The following is an 18,960-nucleotide window of genomic DNA, read 5'->3' as shown; positions in this document are numbered from 1 at the left end:
TTTAATTAACTGTTAATTTTAGATGTCAAGAAGTAACAAAATTTGAAATAAATGACAGATTTTATTTCATTAGTCTTTACTGAGAGAACTTGGCACAGCTTTAAAGGATTTACTTCTTTTTTTCTTTCCCTTCCCCTGCATTCCCTTTTTCCCCCAATTTTTATTATAATACTGATTTAGCAAGTTGCTCATAATAGTCATTTCAGGCGTTAAATATTCAAACACCCATTCCACCACTAGTGTGACCATTCCTTCACCAGTATTGCCAGTCACTCTCCCACTACTGTAGCCTGCTGCCATGGAGGCACAGACCATTTTATTTCATATTGCTTGTTATAACACAAAGACAACTGAATTAGCAAATCTTAGATTAACACAGGTCATTTTGAAATGTTGTTACATCTCTTGTATTACTAAAGTCAGTGTTAGAGGATTTGCTGTTTTGTGATTTGATGCTAGTTGAGCCTTCTTTGCTCTACAGGGTAGGCTCACAAAGGTAGTAGATTACTATGTAACTTTTCCATCAGATTTCCCGTGATGCTGTGAGCTGACACTGCAAAATATTGAAATGTCACTAAAATTTATAGATCTAAAACAAGTTAGATGTTTTGGAAGTTTAATAAGGTTAAGTCTTGGAGCTGGACCCTTTCCATCAGAGGGTATCAGGGGTTGGTATTGGGCTGCTGTAGTTCTTTCAGAAAGGGGAATATACTCTGCCCCCTTCTTTCTGAGAATTAGGCTTGGTGGCTCCAACTGCTGTGCAGTTCTCAGCTATCCTGATGATGTGATGCTGCTCAGGACCCTTTGATGCCAAGCTGGGTATATGCTAGGCATATGCATCCTAACCATTATGGTGTCTCCTAACCCCTAAGTTCTTTTTTTGGTTTGGTTTTGGTTTTGGGTCACACCCAGCCACTTACAGACTCTGTACTCAGAAATTATTCCTAGTAGGCTTGGGGGACCATATGGGATGCCGGAGATTGAACCCAGGTCTGCCTCATGCAAGGCAAATGCCTTACTTGCTTTGCTGACCTCCCAAAGTTTCTTTTTATTTTATTTTATATTATTTTTTTGTGGTTTTTGGGTCACACCTGGCTGTGCTCAGGGGTTATTCCTGGCTCCAGGCTCAGAAATTGCTCCTGGCAGGCACAGGGGACCATATGGGACGCTGGGATTCGAATCGATAACCTCCTGCATGAAAGGCAAACGCCTTACCTCCATGCTATCTCTCCGGCCCCCCAAAGTTTCTTGATCTGATTAACTGCAGGTAATTTCTGGTTATTTATAGATTTCTTTGTATTATTATTATTTGAGGGAGTGGGTGATTCCTGGTTCTGTGCTCAAAAATCACTCCTGACAGGCTTATATAGGATGCAGGGATTGAACCTGAGTCTGTCTTGGTCAGCCACGTGCAAGGTAAACACCCTACCACTATGCTGTGTATCTTTTTTTCAGTTGGGGTGGAGGGATGATGGGAGAGATCAGTCTTCAGTAGCGGAGGTTTTCTTTTTTTTAATGCTTGTAAGATTGTATTTGAGAATTTTAAACAAGGGAATCTTTTTATTATCCATTTTTAAATAGCATGTATAAAATTGTTCTGAATCTTATTTTTCCAATAACTTGATTTTTTCAGGTCCCAAATTCTCACCAGTCCGTCTCCTTCAAAATCCATTCCAATTCCACAGCCTTTTCGACCAGCAGATGAAGATCATCGAAATCAGTTTGGACAGCGAGACCGGTCATCATCAGCCCCAAATGTGCATATCAACACAATAGAACCTGTCAATATTGATGTAAGTATACTGCACTCTTCAAACTCAGAAATTTTTGGCTCTTTTTAAACTTTACTTCTACAGTAATACTATAGAGAATAAATAATTACTGCTTTTCATTTTTTTCTGCATTATGTACATCTATAAAATTATTCAGTTATTTTTATTATTCTTCATAACATTTCTATAAAAGTCTTCATTTGTAGTAAGGAAAAATAAAAGTGTGGTTTCAGATTCTATTGAAATCAGCTTGAAATTTACTGATTTCTAAAAATACAACCTTGAATTAGTCTTTTACTTTTATTTATTTGCTTGAGTATAGTTCAGTTTTTCTTTATACCATATCTTGAATTTGACCATATCCTTTGCATGTCATTTGTCATTAAGTTTTAATTATTTGTTTTTAAAAATATATCATCTCTGATCTCATCAACATTGTGTCTTAATCTCTTCAGCTATTTTAGCCTTCTTACTGGTCTCCCTGGACTCTTTTCCCAGTATATACTATATAATGGAACTCAGAATTAGTGCCATTTTTTTAATTAGACCAACTTATGAATAGCAGAAGCCACTATTAGATAGTTGTCTTAGATACTATGTTGGGACTAAACACATAAAAGGTTATCCAAAAATGAAAGGGCGGGGCCAGAGCAGTGGCACAAGCGGTAGGGCATTTTCCTTGTACGCACTAACCTAGGATAGATAGCGGCTCTATCCCCTGGCGTTCCATATGGTCCCCTGAGCCAGGAGTTATTTCTGAGCACATAGCCAAGAGTAACCCCTGAGTGTCATTGGGTGTGACCCAAAAAGCAAAAAGGGGGGCTTTAGAAACGCATAATTTACATCAGAGTTTAACAAACTTTTCCTTAAAGATTCAGGTAGTAAATATATTAGACTTGTGTGCATATAACCTCTGACAGTATTTATTACTATTGTTCATATTTTCTTGGCTTTTGGGTCACATCTGGTGGTACTCAGAGGCTACTTATTCCTGGCTCACTAGGAGTGTTTCTTGTAGTGCTCAATGAAAAATGTGTTCTAGTCTTCTTCTTGGCCTTTCTAATGACAGTATTAAAGTCTGGCATTGCATTCTGAAAGCACCAGAGATAATATGTTCCTGACATATGAGTGTGGCTATGTTCCCATTAAATCTAATTCATAAAATGTAATTTGCCTTTGCCCCATACAAAGAGATAAGAAAAAAGATGAGACCCACAAGATTACTCCTAAAGGGGTGCTTTAATTGAGTCATTGCAGGTATAAAAGAGAATAAAGGGCTGGACTGTCTGCATTGTGGTGGCTTCAGAACTCTGATCTTGGTCTTAGGTGTTATTTCTACTGAATTTGAATGTTGAAGAGTATATGTTGATTATCCTTAAACTCTCTGTAATAAGTAACACAATGGAGAACATTGACCAAGTTGACTTTTTTGTCTTGGAAAGTAATTATTTAAAAAGGGAGGTCAAAACTCTCAAGGTCAACGATTCAGCTCAAGAGCTGATCCTGAATTCAATGCTCCGCACTACTGCTAATAATGACAAATATTCTCAGAAATGATACAAATATAGCTGTAAAGAATTATTATGTTTTTGTTTTAGCACCAGTGGTCCTCAAACTATGGCCCGTGGGCCACATATTGTATTTGTATCTGTTTTGTTTCTTCATTGCAAAATAAGATATATGCAGTGTGCATAAGAATTTGTTCATAAATTTTGTTTTTACTATAGTCAGACCCTCCAGTGGTCTGAGGGACAGTGAACTGGCCCCCTGTTTAAAAAGTTTGAGGACCCCTGTTTAGCCTGTAATTTAAAAGTTGCCTATTTTCCAAGAGCCTTGTTAGAGACATTTTAGAGACATTTGGGACTGTTTAATCTTTATTAAAGTTACACTGGGTAAAAAGATAAAATTTTGCCTCTACAAGTAAATATTACTGTTCCAAGTTTTTTTGTTTTGTTTTGTTTGGCTTTTAGTTTTTGGGTCACACCCTGTGATACTCGAGTTACTGCTGGCTCTGTGCTAAGAAATCACTCGTGGCAGGCTCAGGGGACCTTATGGGATGCTGGGATTCGAATCGGAGTTCATCCTGTATTGACCTTGAGCAAGGCGAACGCCTTACTGCTGTGTTATTGCTCCATTTCCTGTTCCAAGTTCTTTTATATAAAAAAAAATTTTGTTTTTGGGCCACACCCGGCGGTGCTCAGGGGTTACTCCTGGCTGTCTGCTCAGAAATAGCTCCTGACAGGCACTGGGGACCATATGGGACACCGGGATTCAAACCAACCACCTTTGGTCTTGGATCGGCTGCTTGCAAGGCAAACGCCGCTGTGCTATCTCTCCGGGCCCATAAAAAATATTTTTTATGTCTAAATTTTAAGTAGCAGAGCAATAGGACAGCAGATAAGACTCGTCTTACACACAGCTGTCCTGGGTTCAATACCTGGCATCCCACATGTTTCCCAAGCCCACCAGAATAATTCTTGAATTCAGAGCCAGACCCTTGTATACTACCAGGTGTGGCTCAAAAACCAAAATTATAATAATAGTAATAGTAGTAATACAGTCTAAATTCCCATCAGTCAGCAGTATATCCTTTCCTACTCTCAGCATTGTCGTAAAAAAAAAGACTATACATTTATTTTATTTGTTTATTTATCTTTAGTCTTCTGGGCAATGCTTTCCAGTGTTCAGGGATCACTCCTACAAATGCTCAAGATCATATGCAGTATCAGGGGTTAAACCTGGGTCACGACAAGCACTTTACCAACTATAGATTCTTTTGCACAAAGAGTATATTTTTATAATGACACATTTTAAATATTTTTGTTTTATTTTTTCCTTCCTAGTGTGTCCTTACGCATCCATATTTTCATGATTGTAATCATATGCATTTAATCATATTCTTTTTATTATATATAAGCATGTTTTGTAATTCAAACCTCATCATTATTTTAGTTTTAGCATAATGCTTACTAAATCAATACCATAGGGGCTGAAGCGGTGGCACTAGAGGTAAGGCATCTGCCTTGCAAGCGCTAGCCTAGGACGGATCGAGGTTCTATCCCCCAGCGTCCCATATGGTCCCGAAGCCAGGAGTGATTTCTGAGCGCATAGCCAGGAGTAACTCCTGAGCATCACCGGATGTGCCCCCCCCAACAAACAAACAAAATAAATACCATAATTTTCTTAACCAATCTATCACTGTGCCTAAAGTAGGGAAATTATTTCTGATTTTTTTTTTAGTATGGCGGTAATGCTACATTAAACATCTTCGTGCGTATTATTTTTTCTTAATTATCTCCTTAGGAAAAATTCCCAGAAGTAGAATTACAGGATCAAAGGGTATGAACATTTTATGGCTCTTAATATGTGCCAGTAGAATCTTGTTGTTGTTGTTTTTTTTTTTATATATAAGAATTGATACAGCCATTGGTTTGAATGGCCTGAAATGGATTTCAGCATTTGATCAAGGACTAATAATCCCTTTCCTATAGGGTAAGGTTGGCAAGTGCTTCAAACTTTTTATTTTACCATTTTTCACTAATTTCATATTCTTTGTTTTGTTAAGTAATTGATAGACAAGTATTATTTTGAGTTGACTTTTATTTTTGTTAATGCTTAATGGAAATTTCAAGTGTTATTACTGTCATATTATATGCTTTGAATAAATATCCATTACTATTTATTTGTAGGACTTGATTAGAGACCAAGGGTTTCGTAGTGATGGAGGTAAGTAATGATTTCAATTTTTAAAAAGGGGGGGAAATGCAATAATGCAGTTGCTTTGCTGCTTGTTTCCTTTTATATTTGCTTTTTTCATGAAATACAGACACAGAGAAAAATGTCTAGAGAAGACCCAATTTTTTGTGTGTTTTTTTTTTCAGTACTTAACAGTAATGTTTAATAGAAGTTTAATTTATTGCATGAGTAGGGAAAAAGAGAATCAATCTTCAATGTTTAATCTACAATTTTCAAGTGTTGTCAAGGTAGGATCCTTAATTATTTTACCCCCTTTATTAATTCCGTACCATCTCTGAAGCTGAAGATACTAAATTACCTTTGGGAGCTTCAGTGATAATTAAAGAGTCAGGTTGAAATCAGTTAAAACTCGAACTTTCTAAATAATTCTTTGGAAGAGAATCCCTGGAATTGTCTGTCAAAACTTTTCAACTTGTCAGACATTGTCAGTGATTTCCCTTCAGCCTCATAAGGATTTTCATGAACATTTAATCGAAAGACTAGTTAATAGACAAATCCTCTATTTGTCTAATAAAATAAGCACATGAAAAATTGAATTTAGATTTCTTAGGAAGTTTTTATCCAATACTCTGGCATTCAGTAAAAATTGGAATCATTAGAAATCATTGTTTAAGAAAATGCTTTTAAAATTAGAATTTCTCCCATACATATTTTCTAAGAAGGTATTTAGTGTACAGTAAGTACAGTACCTTGAGGTTTTTCTTGTAGGTGGCCCTCCGTGACTTCCTTTACTCGGTCTTCTCTAGTAAGGAAGACCTGCACTGACTGCCTGCCTTGATTAGGTTTGAAATACCTAAGACCTGACTCCAAGATGTTATTTTTAGTAAACACTGCAGAAAGCATTTTTGCTAAATTTCTAAGTGACTGTGAAGCTATGAGAATAATGACAACTTTGCATGATGTCCTCTGGCCTTAGTAGTTATTACAGCACATCGTTTTTAAAGATTTTTTTCTGTTTGTTCTTCCATAAGCCCACTAGTTAATGTTGCTGCGAGTTTGACTTGCCTATGTCATAATAGCTGTGGCTTCGGATAATTCTGCCTGATGCATCCAGCATTTAAATGTTGCCATCATGTTAGCATCATAAAATTAATGTAGTTGTAAAAGCTGCTTGCATAGTACTGAGATCAAGTGGCATTTCTTGTTCTTTTTTGGAGTCACTTTTTAAGATATTACTGGGGTTTTATGAAAATAAGCCTATTTTTTAAACATCCTGAACTATTTTATGAAGCTTACTTAATGAGGCTTCAGCTCATCGTATTTATTCCCATGACTTCTTTCATTTCTTCTGTGTGTCTGTCTTCCTGTATCTGCCTGCCCCTCTCTTTCTCTTCTGACAGCCCCTTTGAACCAGCTGATGCGCTGTCTTCGGAAATGCCAATCCCGGACTCCCAGTCCCCTCCTCCATTCTGTCCCCAGTGAAATAGTGTTTGATTTTGAGCCTGGCCCAGTGTTCAGAGGTAGTTGGGCTCTTCTTTCTTGTTTTCACCCAATTCAAACTAAATATAAACTACCAAAACTGTCTGTGCCTCACCCACACGGCGTGTGTTTGTAAGCGTGAGAGTTTTCACTTCTCGGTTTCTGCTTGGCCTGGCTGGAATGCTCTGAATGTGCTTCTCACACATACTTCCACAAGCTTTCTGTATGCTGTCTGTCCTAAAGTTTTAAAACAAGAAAATTCGGGGCTGAGGTTTTCATTTGGGGGCTTGGTAACTTCTAAAAATCAGTGGGTGGTAGTGGGGGAGTGGAATTCCATCCCACCAAAATTCTTTATATTTAAAGTGAGGGTGCTGGAGTGATAGGACAGCAGGTAAGATGCATGCCTTGCATGCAGCTGACTTAGTTCAATCCCTGCCATCCCATATGGTCCCACTTAAACCCTGCCGGAGTGATTCCTGAGCACAGAGACAGGAGAAAACCTTAAGCACCACCAGCATGGCACCAAAACTTTGTAACTCTCTCTCTCTCTCTCTCTCTCTCTCTCTCTCTCTCTCTCTCTCTCTCTCTCTCTCTCTCCCCCTCTCTCCTCTCTCTCTCTCCCTCCCTCCCTCCCTCCTCTCTCTCCTCTCCTCTCCTCTCCTCTCCTCTCCTCTCCTCTCCTCTCCTCTCCTCTCCTCTCCTCTCCTCTCCTCTCCTCTCCTCTCCTCTCCTCTCCTCTCCTCTTCTCTCTCTCCCCTCTCTCTCTCTCCCTCTCTCCTCTCTCTCTCTCTCTCTCCCTCTCTCCTCTCTCTCTCTCTCTCTCTCTCTCCCTCCCTCCCTCCCTCCTCTCTCTCCTCTCTCTCCTCTTCTCTCCTCTCCTCTCCTCTTCTCTCTCTCTCTCCCCTCTCTCTCTCTCCTCTCTCTCTCTCTCTGTCTCAAGCACCAACAACATGGCACCAAAACTATCACACACACACACACACACACTCTTACACACAACACACACACACACACACTCACTTAGTGATAATATGTATCACTTTTACTTAGAATTATCCACTTTGGTTTTTAAGAAGATTTCAAAGGAAATGGAAATCCCTTTATAAGATGTTACAAGACTTTGGCCTTTTTTTTTTTAGAATATCAGCAGTGCTGCTTTTTTTAATGCAGAGTGTGTCAGGGCCAGAGCAATAGCACAGTAGGTATGGGCATTTGCCTTGCATGTGGCCAACCCAGGTTTGATCCCTGGCATCTTATATGGTCACCGAAGTCCGCCAGGAGTGATTTCTAAGTGCAGAGCCAGGAGTAACCTCTAAGTACCACCAGATGTGGCCCAAAAACCCAAAAATAAAGTGTGTCAAATTTGTGTTAAAAGTAGGGATTTTTGGGGCTGGGCGGTGGCGCTGGAGGTAAGGTGCCTGCCTTGCCTGCGCTAGCCTAGGACGGACCTCGGTTTGATCCCCCGGCGTCCCATATGGTCCCCCAAGAAGCCAGGAGCAACTTCTGAGCGCATAGCCAGGAGTAACCCCTGAGCGTCACAGGGTGTGGCCCAAAAACCAAAAAGGAAAAAAAAAAAAGTAGGGATTTTTTTTTAAAAATGTATAAAATGTTTTGGTATTTTAGCATATTTGATAGGAATTGAGGTTTTATGCTTTCATTCATGTCCCATGTTCCAATGTAAGGCAAAGATTAGCTTTGTAATTTTACACTCCACTTCATCTTGCATAGTTTTATAAGTAGTAATTTATTTTAGGATTGGGGGGCGGCTATACCCAGCAGTGCTCATGACTTTCTCCTGGCTTTGTGCTCAGGGATCATTCTTGTTGCTCTGTGAACCATGTGTAGTGCTAGGGGTTGAAACTGAGTTTGCCATGTACTTGACAGCTTCCCCACTTCTACTGCCCCTCCTTTTTTTTAATTTTATACGTAAAAACCGTGGCAGGCATCTCACAAACAAGTAATTTAAAAGAATTCTGTTTACTGGCTCTTGCTAGTTAATGGCCATCACTTTATTCTAAATAGTCGTAGTCTTAAACCCAACTGTTTTTTGTTGTTTTTTTTTTTTCAGGAAATTCCTAGAACAGGCTGGAAGTCATATAGTCCCAAGTGGTATACTCAGAGTAGTAGTAGTGCAGTGTGCTACTGAGTACCTCAATGTCAAATCCTTTCCAGGCAATCTAAGCTTTATGAGGTTAAAAATGATCAAGGGGGGGGGCCGGGCGGTGGCGCTGGAGGTAAGGTGCCTGCCTTGCCTGCGCTAGCCTAGGAGGGACCGCGGTTCGATCCCCTGGCGTCCCATATGGTCCCCCAAGCCAGGAACGACTTCTGAGTGCATAGCCAGGAGTAACCCCTGAGCGTCAAATGGGTGTGGCCCAAAAACCAAAAAAAAAAAAAAAAAAAAGCACTAAAAATGATCAAGGGAAGGTAGAACATAGATTGATCTCTAGATACTACAGATAAATTTTCTTCTGGAAAATTGTGGGGTGATAGAAATGTCAGGAGATAGCATATGATTTTTTTTTTTTTTTTTGCATAGACTTGAGATTTAAATGTTGTCACCACAGGGCGGAGAGATAGCACAGAACAAGGGCATTTGCCTTGCATGCAGCCAACCCTAGAGGGACCCATTCCCAGCATCCCGGATGGTGGTCCCCCAGCCTGCCAGGGGCGATTTCTGAGTGCAGAGCCTGAAGTAACCCCTGAGCACCTCTGGATGTGGCCCAAAAACCAATCAATAAAATAAAGTTAAAAAAGTAGGGGCCGGGTAGGTGGCGCTGGAGGTAAGGTGCCTGCCTTGCAAGCGCTAGCCAAGGAAGGATCGCGGTTCGATCCCCCGGCGTCCCATATGGTCCCCCCAAGCCAGGGGCGATTTCTGAGCACATAGCCAGGAGTAACCCCTGAGCGTCAAACGGGTGTGGCCCAAAAACAAAAACCAAAAAAAAAAAAAAAAAAAATGTAAAAAAAAAAAAAAAAAAAAAAGTAAATGTCATAGTATCATCCTTTGAAGAATAGTGACTTTTCTCCACCCCCTGCCCAAGAAGAGTAATTCATTTAATCCTTGAAGTCTTTTTGCTATTGTATATGCAAATATTCCTTGGCATCTCAGCCTATTGGCCTCCATCCCAGTAGGAGTCCTTGCCCTGAATACTTTTGAACTAGGTCCTCCCATACTCTAGGATTTTAGCTCCAGAGGCATCATTTGGGAAGGTATGCAAGTGAAGTTCTGCTGAGTGAATACTCCTTGGGCTCATTTGCCTAGTAGAATATTTACATTTGTAGTTACTTAAGACTTCATAGCATTTTAAACAGTTTTCAGATTTGTTTTGTTTTTTGTTTTTGGGCCACACCCTGTGACACTCAGGGGTTACTCCTGACTGTGCTCAGAAATCACTCCTGGCTTGGGTGGCCATATGGAACACCGGGGATTAAACCCAGGTCCGTCCTGCGTCAGCCATCTGCTAGGCAAACACCCTACCACTGTGCTATCACTCTGGCCCCTTTTCAGAAATTCTTAAGAGACCTACTGGGTTTTGTTTATATTAATTTCATTATCAAAAAAAGAAAAAGAATAATTTTTGTTTAGTAGATTGAACCTCTAGGAGCCAGTGGAATTAGCCGTCCCTTAATTTGAATTAGAATATATAGGATTTTTATTCTCTTACTGGCCAATATTCAGGCCATTTATGTTTCTATTAGGGAGTTTGTATCTTTTTAATACTTATTTTCTGTTGAGGGAAAAAATTAAAAGCTTACTGTTAGAGTAATTGGCTAAAAATATTTTTAGAGTCTAGTCATCAAGTGAAGCCCTTTTTTACTTGCCATATTCATAAATTACAATCTTATTTTTTCAAATAATCTATTGAAAATTCACTGCATTTTAAAAATAAGTATAAATCTCTCCCCACTGTCAGCCCCCAATAAGTTGATCTACCCAATCCTCCTTTAATAAATGTATTTTTCTTTTTACAACAGGATCAACAACGGGATTGTCAGCCACCCCCCCTGCCTCGTTACCTGGCTCACTCACTAATGTGAAAGCTTTACAGAAATCTCCAGGACCTCAACGAGAAAGGAAATCATCTTCATCGTCAGAAGATAGGAATCGAATGGTAAGAGTACATGAAACCTCCTTTTTGTCTTTTATCGGTTCTTATCTATTTTAGAAATCACAACTAAATTGTAATGCCCTCTTTTGCACATAGTGATGTGCGTATCTGTGACATAATTCGCATATCAAGTAAGTTTAAGAATTAATAGGCTAGTATAGCAGATAGAGAGAGCACTTGCATTGAACGCAAATGACCTGGTCAATCTCAGGCTTCTATCTCATGGTCCCCTGAGCACTGGAAGGATTAATTCCTGAATGCCAAGCCAGGAGAATCCCCTGAGCATCTCCAGATGTGATCCAAAAGAGGTGGGGGGGGGGATTATTGCTTAGTATGTATTCCCAACACTGACTATTGTTCTCAGCTCAAATACTTTTTAACAGTAGTTTGATAAAAGTAATATTAGAAAGTAAGTAAATACTTAAGAAGCATGATCAAGCAATTTTAATTTATATTCTTAGCCTTTGAAGTCACAGATAATTACAAATGTTTAGCATTTTATTGACCCCTAGTAATCCTTCAGGTTATCAAATTTTATTTTATTGATTCTGGAAAAACACATTCTTTGTATACCTAAGAGATTACTTTTTACTAAGTTGGTCTATCCCAGTAATAACTTTGATCTTAAATTTAAGTTGTTTCTTGTAATCGTCATACTTCTGTTACTCTAGCCAAGATTTTGGTTTTTTGTTTTGTTTTTTATCTCCTCTTGATATGTGAAGAAAATCATCCCATGAAAGCCTAAGAGAATGTATTTAATGTGTTTGCTTCTTCACTTTTGCCCCCTTTTGTTCTTCTCCAGAAAACACTTGGTAGAAGGGACTCAAGTGATGACTGGGAAATTCCTGATGGTCAGATCACTGTGGGACAGAGAATCGGATCTGGATCATTTGGGACCGTGTACAAAGGAAAGTGGCATGGTGTGTATGCCGTATGGTGATCTCAACTCAGTTTTAATGGGATATCTTCAAGTGTGTGTGAAATATCAAAGAGAGACCAGATTCTTGGTCCCTTGCACATCCTTGGATTCTGCGCATCCAAGATAGTCTCTTTAGCACCACTAGGAGTGATCCCTGAGCACAGCCAGGTGTAATCCAAAAACAAAAATTAAACGCAAATCACTCTTTGTGTTACGGAAGTTGTGACTTTTCCCAGGGCACCCCACCCTCTCACCCCAGTGATATTCAGCAGCCAGGCAGGCCAAGGTTTGAATGCCAGGATCTGAGAATGCTGTGCTGCCCAGACCCTGTAGTGCTGGGGACCTCCAGGCCTATACCAGGGATGCTCAGGGGATCACATGTTGCAGGGGAAATGAACTAGAATCTGTTGTATGCAAGGTATTAACCTTATCTCAAGTCTCATATTTTGATTAGACAGTGGGTAGGACATTTATCTTGCCTGGGGCCTATCTGGGCTCGATCCCCAACATCCCATTATAATCCCCCGAATATGCCAAGAGTGATTTTTGAGTGCATATCCAGGAGTAACCCCTGAGTGTCACTGGGTGTGGCCCCAAAACCAACAACAACATAAAGTCATCCAAAGATCTCTAAGAATTATGGAAAATAAAATCAGAATTTGTCTTTATATTATACTGATAATTTTTAATAGCAGTACTTAAAAAGATAGATTTCTCCAAATAATCTCAATTCCAAAATGTTTTATTTCTTTTGGAACTCTTCTGAAAATTTTATCTGTTTTATAAACTGTCAATATTAAGAACCTATTCACCCATGGAAAAATGGTTAACAAGAAAATAAAATGTCACCCTCACTAATTATAAAGATTTTTAAATTCAGGGACCAGAAAATAACTTAAACAGCCAGGTACTTCTTTCTTTGAGTATGAGAGGCCCAGACTCAGTTCCTACCACTCCACTGCCTGTTCTCCCAAGCACAGAGCTAGAAGTAACCAGGTCACACACAGTGTGACCCAAAACAAACCAAAAAAATTATGCATTCATAAAAATAGAAATCCTTGTCTTTCAAGTGGACATTTTTGGGGGGTTATGTTATACCTTGAATTGAACCCATAGTTATATACATTTGAGATGTTCTCTACCACTGAGTTCAAATATATATGTTTTATATATTTATAATATATGGAGTTGTAATAGTGATTGTAATTGTACTTGTGGGAAAATATGTCACTCCAACTTTTCTGAAGGACAGCTTGGCAATATGCATATTTAGCTGCCAACTCCACTTATAGAACTTGGTTATGATGAAATAATTGGTCAGAGGAAAAATTAGATGTGTTGTAATGGAAAATGAAAGTATTAGTACCCATTAATGAGAATTGGTTAAATTAATTGACAGTCTCTGAATATGAATATATAGACTGAAGATGGTATGATAGAGGGCCAGAGAGATAGCACAGAGGTAGGGCATTTGCCTTACACTCAGCCGGTCCAGGACAGATAGATGGTGGTTTGAATCCCAGCAACCCATATGGTCACCCCAGCCTGCAAGGGGTGATTTCTGAGCGCAGAGCCAGGAGTAATCCCGGAGCGCCACTGGGTGTGTCCAAAAATAAATAAATAAGATGGTATGATAGATTTATACTTATTTTTACTGATATGGAAAGTTACCTGTAGTAGGTTAGATTTTTGCAAAATAGCACATATAATATCTCATCAAATGATTCTACACTTGTGTTTTGTGGGGTTTTTTGGTTTTGTTTTGTGGGGTTTTTCTGTTTTTCTTTTTTTTTGGTTTCTGGGTCATACCCGACAGCGCTCAGGGGCTATTCCCGGCTGTACACTCAGAAATCGCCCCCGGCAGACTCAGGAGACCATGTGGGATGCCGGGATTCGAACCACCATCCTTCTGTATGCAAGGCAAATGCCCTACCACTGTACCATCTCTCCAACCCCTTGGTTTTTGTTTTTTTTTTGGTTTTTTTTATTGAAACCATTGTGATCTACAAAGTCCTTCATAGTTGAATTTTAGGTATACAGTGAGTCAGGGCCTTTCCCTCCACCAGTGTCGACCTCCCTCCACCAATGGACCAAGAGTGCATCCTATACCACCACCCCGCACCCCCTGGCCTGTCGGTATTAACAGGCCCCTTTAAATTTAGATTGTTAAATTTAGGTTACATTACAGTTTTCTAAATGACTTGGTATTTAAAATTTTTTAGGTTTTTTTTTTTTTTCACATGTATTCTAAGTTTCACACAGCATACAAATAAGACCCTAGGAAGATCGACATCAGTATGTATACAGTGGTCATTTCTAAGCGACATGAATTACAGGGAATTTTCTTTTTGTTGTGCTTTGAAAGGTTTATCTTTGTTGTTTGTTGTGGAGGAGGGACAGCAGAGTACCCTGACTGCTGGGGGCACTCCAGCAGTTTAGTTTTATACTTTAACCACTGTGTTAATTCAATAATTAGGAAAAGTCGTTAAGTTCATTTACCTTGGGCCGGAGCAGTGGCACAGGTGGCAGGGCGTTTTGCCTTGCACATGCTAACATAGGATGGACTGCAATTCGATCCCCTGGTGTCCCATATGGTTCCCCAAGCCAGGGCCGATTTCTGAGCGCATAGCCAGGAGTAACCCCTGAGTATCACCGGGTGTGCCCCCCCAAAAAAGAATGAAAGAGAGAGAGGGGGGGGGGAGGGAGGGAGGAAGGAAGGAAGGAAGGAAGGAAGGAAGGAAGGAAGGAAGGAAGGAAGGAAGGAAGGAAGGAAGGAAGGAAGGAAGGAAGGAAGGGAGGGAGGGAGGGAGGGAGGGAGGGAGGGGGGAGGGAGGGAGGGAGGGAGGGGGGAGGGAGGGAGGGAGGGAGGGAGGGAGGGAGGGAGGGAGGGAGGGAGGGAGGAAGGAGAAAAAAGTTCATTTACATCATTGGTAGATAGCTACATGATTGTTGTTGGAGGACATTTATTCTCCGTACAGTGGTTCATTGCATGATTGCTTTTCTATGTACTGTGAATTATGATTGCTTTTCTTTGTACTGTGAATTGAGCATTTGAATAGTATCTAGTTTGGGGCTGTTAGAATTAGTTACCCTTAAAGTTCTTAGTACATATCTCTTAGGTTGTTGATTTTGTGGCTGCACCTGGTTGTGCTCAGTGATTTCTCCTTATTCTACACTCGGCAATCATTCCTGGTATGCTGAGGGAAGTATATGGGACACCAGGGATCAAACCTAGTCAGCCCTGTACTATTGCTGTACTATTGCTCCAGCCCCCTTGATACATACTTTTCATGAACAGATAAACATCTGAAAAATACCGTGGGCATCAATCATGCATGCTTTCAGTTTTGATAGGTTTTGGCAGTACTACAGATGGTTATGCTGTTTTATATTTGTGCTGGCAGTATGTGGGAGGTCTATCGGGTTAGCAAAGGTTTTTCATTATCACCATTGTAGTCATTTCATAAGAAAGGAGTGATACATAAATTTGGTTGATTTGGTTTGGGTGCCACACCAGGCCGTGCTGAGGGCTTATTCCTGGCCTGTGCTCAAGGATCACTCCAGTTGGTGTTCAGGGGCTGCATGTACTGGGAATCAAATCTGGGTCAGCCACATACCAGGCAAATACTCTGCCCACTCTGCTCTCTCTCTAGACCGTTTGTTTTGTTATTGTTGTGTTTCTTTTGGGACCACCACAATTGGCAGTGTTCCAGGGGTTACTCTTGGCTCTGCTCTGAGGAATCACAGTTCAGGGGATCATATGAGACTCCGGGGATAAAACACGAATCGGCTGTATGCAAGGCAAGCACCTCACCCACTGTACTTCCTTTTTTTTTTTTTTTCCTTCCCCCCTTAGACTTTACTTTTAATATTAACTAGTCTCATAAAGAAGTTTGACTCTTTTAAACCTATCAATTCTTTTAACAGTTAGGAATTCATCCCACTTACTATTATAATCAGGAAAGGGGCCAATGTGGGCAAAACAAACAATATATACATATGTACATTCACATGTACATACAAGTCTAGGAAAATACCCTAAGTACTTAATTGATAAATTATACTTTCAGGAGATAAGCAAAGGTGACTTTTTCTGGATTGTTATTTTGAAATACTATTTAAGGGAATGTCATTGTTAGCTTAGATTTATATCCTTAGGAAATTGCTATAAATATTCCCCAAAACATTACCCTCTAAGGATCACCATGACATTCTGCATGGAAGTGAATCAAACTCTCCTTAATTCATCTGGAACAATAAATGCCCACTAATAGCTAAAACAATCCTTAGGGGGAAAAAAGATGGGAGGCATCACTTTCCCCAACTATAAACTGTACTACAAAGTAATAGTCAATAAAATAGCACAGTATTAGAACAGAGACCCACAGATCAATGGAATAGGCTTGAGTGTACAGAGAATGACCTTCAGACATACAACCAATTAATCTTTGATAAAGGGGCAAGAAACACAAAATGGAGCAAGGAAAACTCCTTCACAAGTGGTGGTGGGACAAGGTCAACCACATGCAAAAAAGCAAACTCAGGCTTCTGTCTAACACCACGCACAAAGGTCAAATCAAAATGGATTAAAGACCTTGATACGAGACCTGAAACTATAAGGTATTTAGAAGAAAACGCAGGCAAAACAGTGTGACGTTGAAACTAAAAGCATCGGGAGCTGGAGAGATAGCATGGAGGTAAGGCGTTTGCCTTTCATGCAGAAGGTTGGTTGTTCAAATCCCGCCATCCCATATGGTCCCCCAAGCATGCCAGGAGCGATTTCTGAGCGTAGAGCCAGGAGGAACCCCTGAGTACTGCCGGGTGTGACCCAAAAAATAAAAAAAGAAACTAAAGGCATCTTCAAGGAGGGAACACCACAGTCCAAACAAATGGAAGTAAAGATAAATGGTACTACATTGAACTGAGAAGCTTCTGCACCTGAAAGGAAATGGTGACTAGAGTACAAAGGTCACCTACAGAATAGGAGAAATTATTCACCCAATACCCATTGGATAAGGGGCTAATATCTAATATATACAAGGTACTGACAGAACTTAAGAAAAAATTTACCTATTTCTATCAAAAAATGGGGAGAGGGGCCGGGAAGGTGGCGCTAGAGGTAAGGTGTCTGCCTTGCAAGCGCTACCATAGGACGGACAGCGGTTCGATCCCCCAGCGTCCCATATGGTCCCCCCAAGCCAGGGGCAATTTCTGAGTGTATAGCCAGGAGTAACCCCTGAGCGTCAAATGGGTGTGGCCCAAAAACCAACAACAACAACAAAAAAAAAAATGGGGAGAGAAATGAACAGACACTTCCTCAAAGAAGAAATACAGGGGGGGCCGGGCGGTGGCGCTAAAGGTAAGGTGCCTGCCTTACCTGCGCTACCCTAGGACGGACCACGGTTCGATCCCCCGGCGTCCCATATGGTCCCCCAAGCCAGGAGCGACTTCTGAGCGCATAGCCAGGAGTAACCCCTGAGTGTCACCGGGTGTGGCCCAAAAAACCAAAAAAAAAAAAAAAAAAAGAAGAAATACAGATGGCCAAGAGGCACATGAAATAATGCTCCACATCACTAATCATCAGGGAGATGCAAATCAAAACAATGAGGTATCGTATGCCACAGAGACTGGCACACATTACAAAAAAAAAAAGAACAATAGTGCTGGCAGGGAGGAAGGATCTTCATTCACTCCTGGTGGGAATGCGATCTAGTCCAGCCTTCCTGGAAGTATGGATATTCCTCAAAAAAGAAACTGGAAGTTGAGCTCATACATGATCAAGCAATACCACTCCTAGGGATATACCCTAGGAACACAAAAACACAATACAAAAATGCCCTCTGCAGGCTGGAGTGGTGGCACAAGCCTTGCGTGCGCTAGCCTTAGGTGGATGGCAGTTTCATCTTCCAGCGTCCTGTATGGTTCCCCAAGCCAGAATTGATTTTTGAGCGCATAGCCAGGAGTAACCCCTGAGCACCACCGGGTGTGGCCGAAAAACAAACAAAAATGCCCTCTGCATGCCTTTGTTCATTGCAGCACTATTTACAATAGCCAGAATCTAGAAACAGTCCAGTTGCCTGACAACAAATGAGTGGCTAAGAAACAATGGTACATCTACACAGTAGAATACTTCGCAGCTGTTAGGGAAAATAGATTCATGAAATTTTCCTGTGCATGGATGAAAATGGAGACTGCCATGCTGAATAAAGTGAGCCAGAGAGAGACAAAGAATACTCACTTAGATGTGGAATTTAAGAAAAATTAAAGAGTATGATAATAATACCCAAAGACTATAATAGAGATGTGGGCCGAAGCACCAGCCCATGATATGAAACTTACCACATAGACTGAAGAATGCAGTTAGAGAAACATCTAGACTACCAACTACTATGACCATAATAGAAAGAGAAATAGAATGGCTGTCCTGAAGACAGGCAGGGGGTGGGAGAGGAGGGAAATGGGGAACATCGGTGCCGAAAAAAAGTTACACTGGAAAAGGATGGTATTCATTCCATGACTGAAACCGAACTACGAACATGTTTGTAACCATGGTGCTTAAATGAATTATTATTTAAAAAAATAAAAAAGGAAATTGCTACAGTTTAGGAAGTTAAAATATTATTGATAAACAGTTCAAAATGGTATGAGTTTAAGATAGGGGCTTAATTACTTAAAGTAATTAGGAATAATACCCACGAATTTTTTATGCCTAATTCTTTTACACTGAAATCACAGGTGGTGTGACATTGCCTTTTAGGTGACGTGGCAGTGAAGATGTTAAATGTGACAGCACCCACGCCTCAGCAGTTACAGGCCTTTAAGAATGAAGTTGGAGTACTCAGGTGAGCATGCTCGATTTACTGTCCCTAAACAGGAATTGATCTGTATCTGCTTTACAGATTTATTCCGAATGAATAAAATTGGGGCCGGAGTGATAGCACAGTGATAGGGTATTTGCCTTGCATGATGCTTACCTGGGACAGACCTA

At 40.4% G+C, this 18,960-nt stretch overlaps 1 protein-coding gene across 2 annotated transcripts in view; it reads left to right on the top strand.

Annotated features, from left to right (window-relative positions):
- BRAF (B-Raf proto-oncogene, serine/threonine kinase) overlaps nt 1-18,960 on the top strand; it is a 162,518-nt gene that overhangs the window by 103,425 nt on the left and 40,133 nt on the right. Inside the window, exons 8-13 of one of the 2 annotated variants that reach the window (XM_049774345.1) lie at nt 1,634-1,793; nt 5,462-5,498; nt 6,869-6,988; nt 10,920-11,056; nt 11,856-11,973; nt 18,730-18,814. In XM_049774345.1, coding sequence (XP_049630302.1) covers nt 1,634-1,793; nt 5,462-5,498; nt 6,869-6,988; nt 10,920-11,056; nt 11,856-11,973; nt 18,730-18,814 — 657 coding nt within the window. The remainder of the gene's footprint in view (nt 1-1,633; nt 1,794-5,461; nt 5,499-6,868; nt 6,989-10,919; nt 11,057-11,855; nt 11,974-18,729; nt 18,815-18,960) is intronic. The other variant, XM_049774354.1, reaches the window with a different exon arrangement.

This window comes from Suncus etruscus, chromosome 1 (assembly GCF_024139225.1).
Source record: "Suncus etruscus isolate mSunEtr1 chromosome 1, mSunEtr1.pri.cur, whole genome shotgun sequence".
In the NCBI taxonomy this organism is placed as follows: domain Eukaryota; kingdom Metazoa; phylum Chordata; class Mammalia; order Eulipotyphla; family Soricidae; genus Suncus; species Suncus etruscus.
Note: the sequence above shows the minus strand (reverse complement) of the source record. Positions and strands in the feature narration are given on the sequence as shown.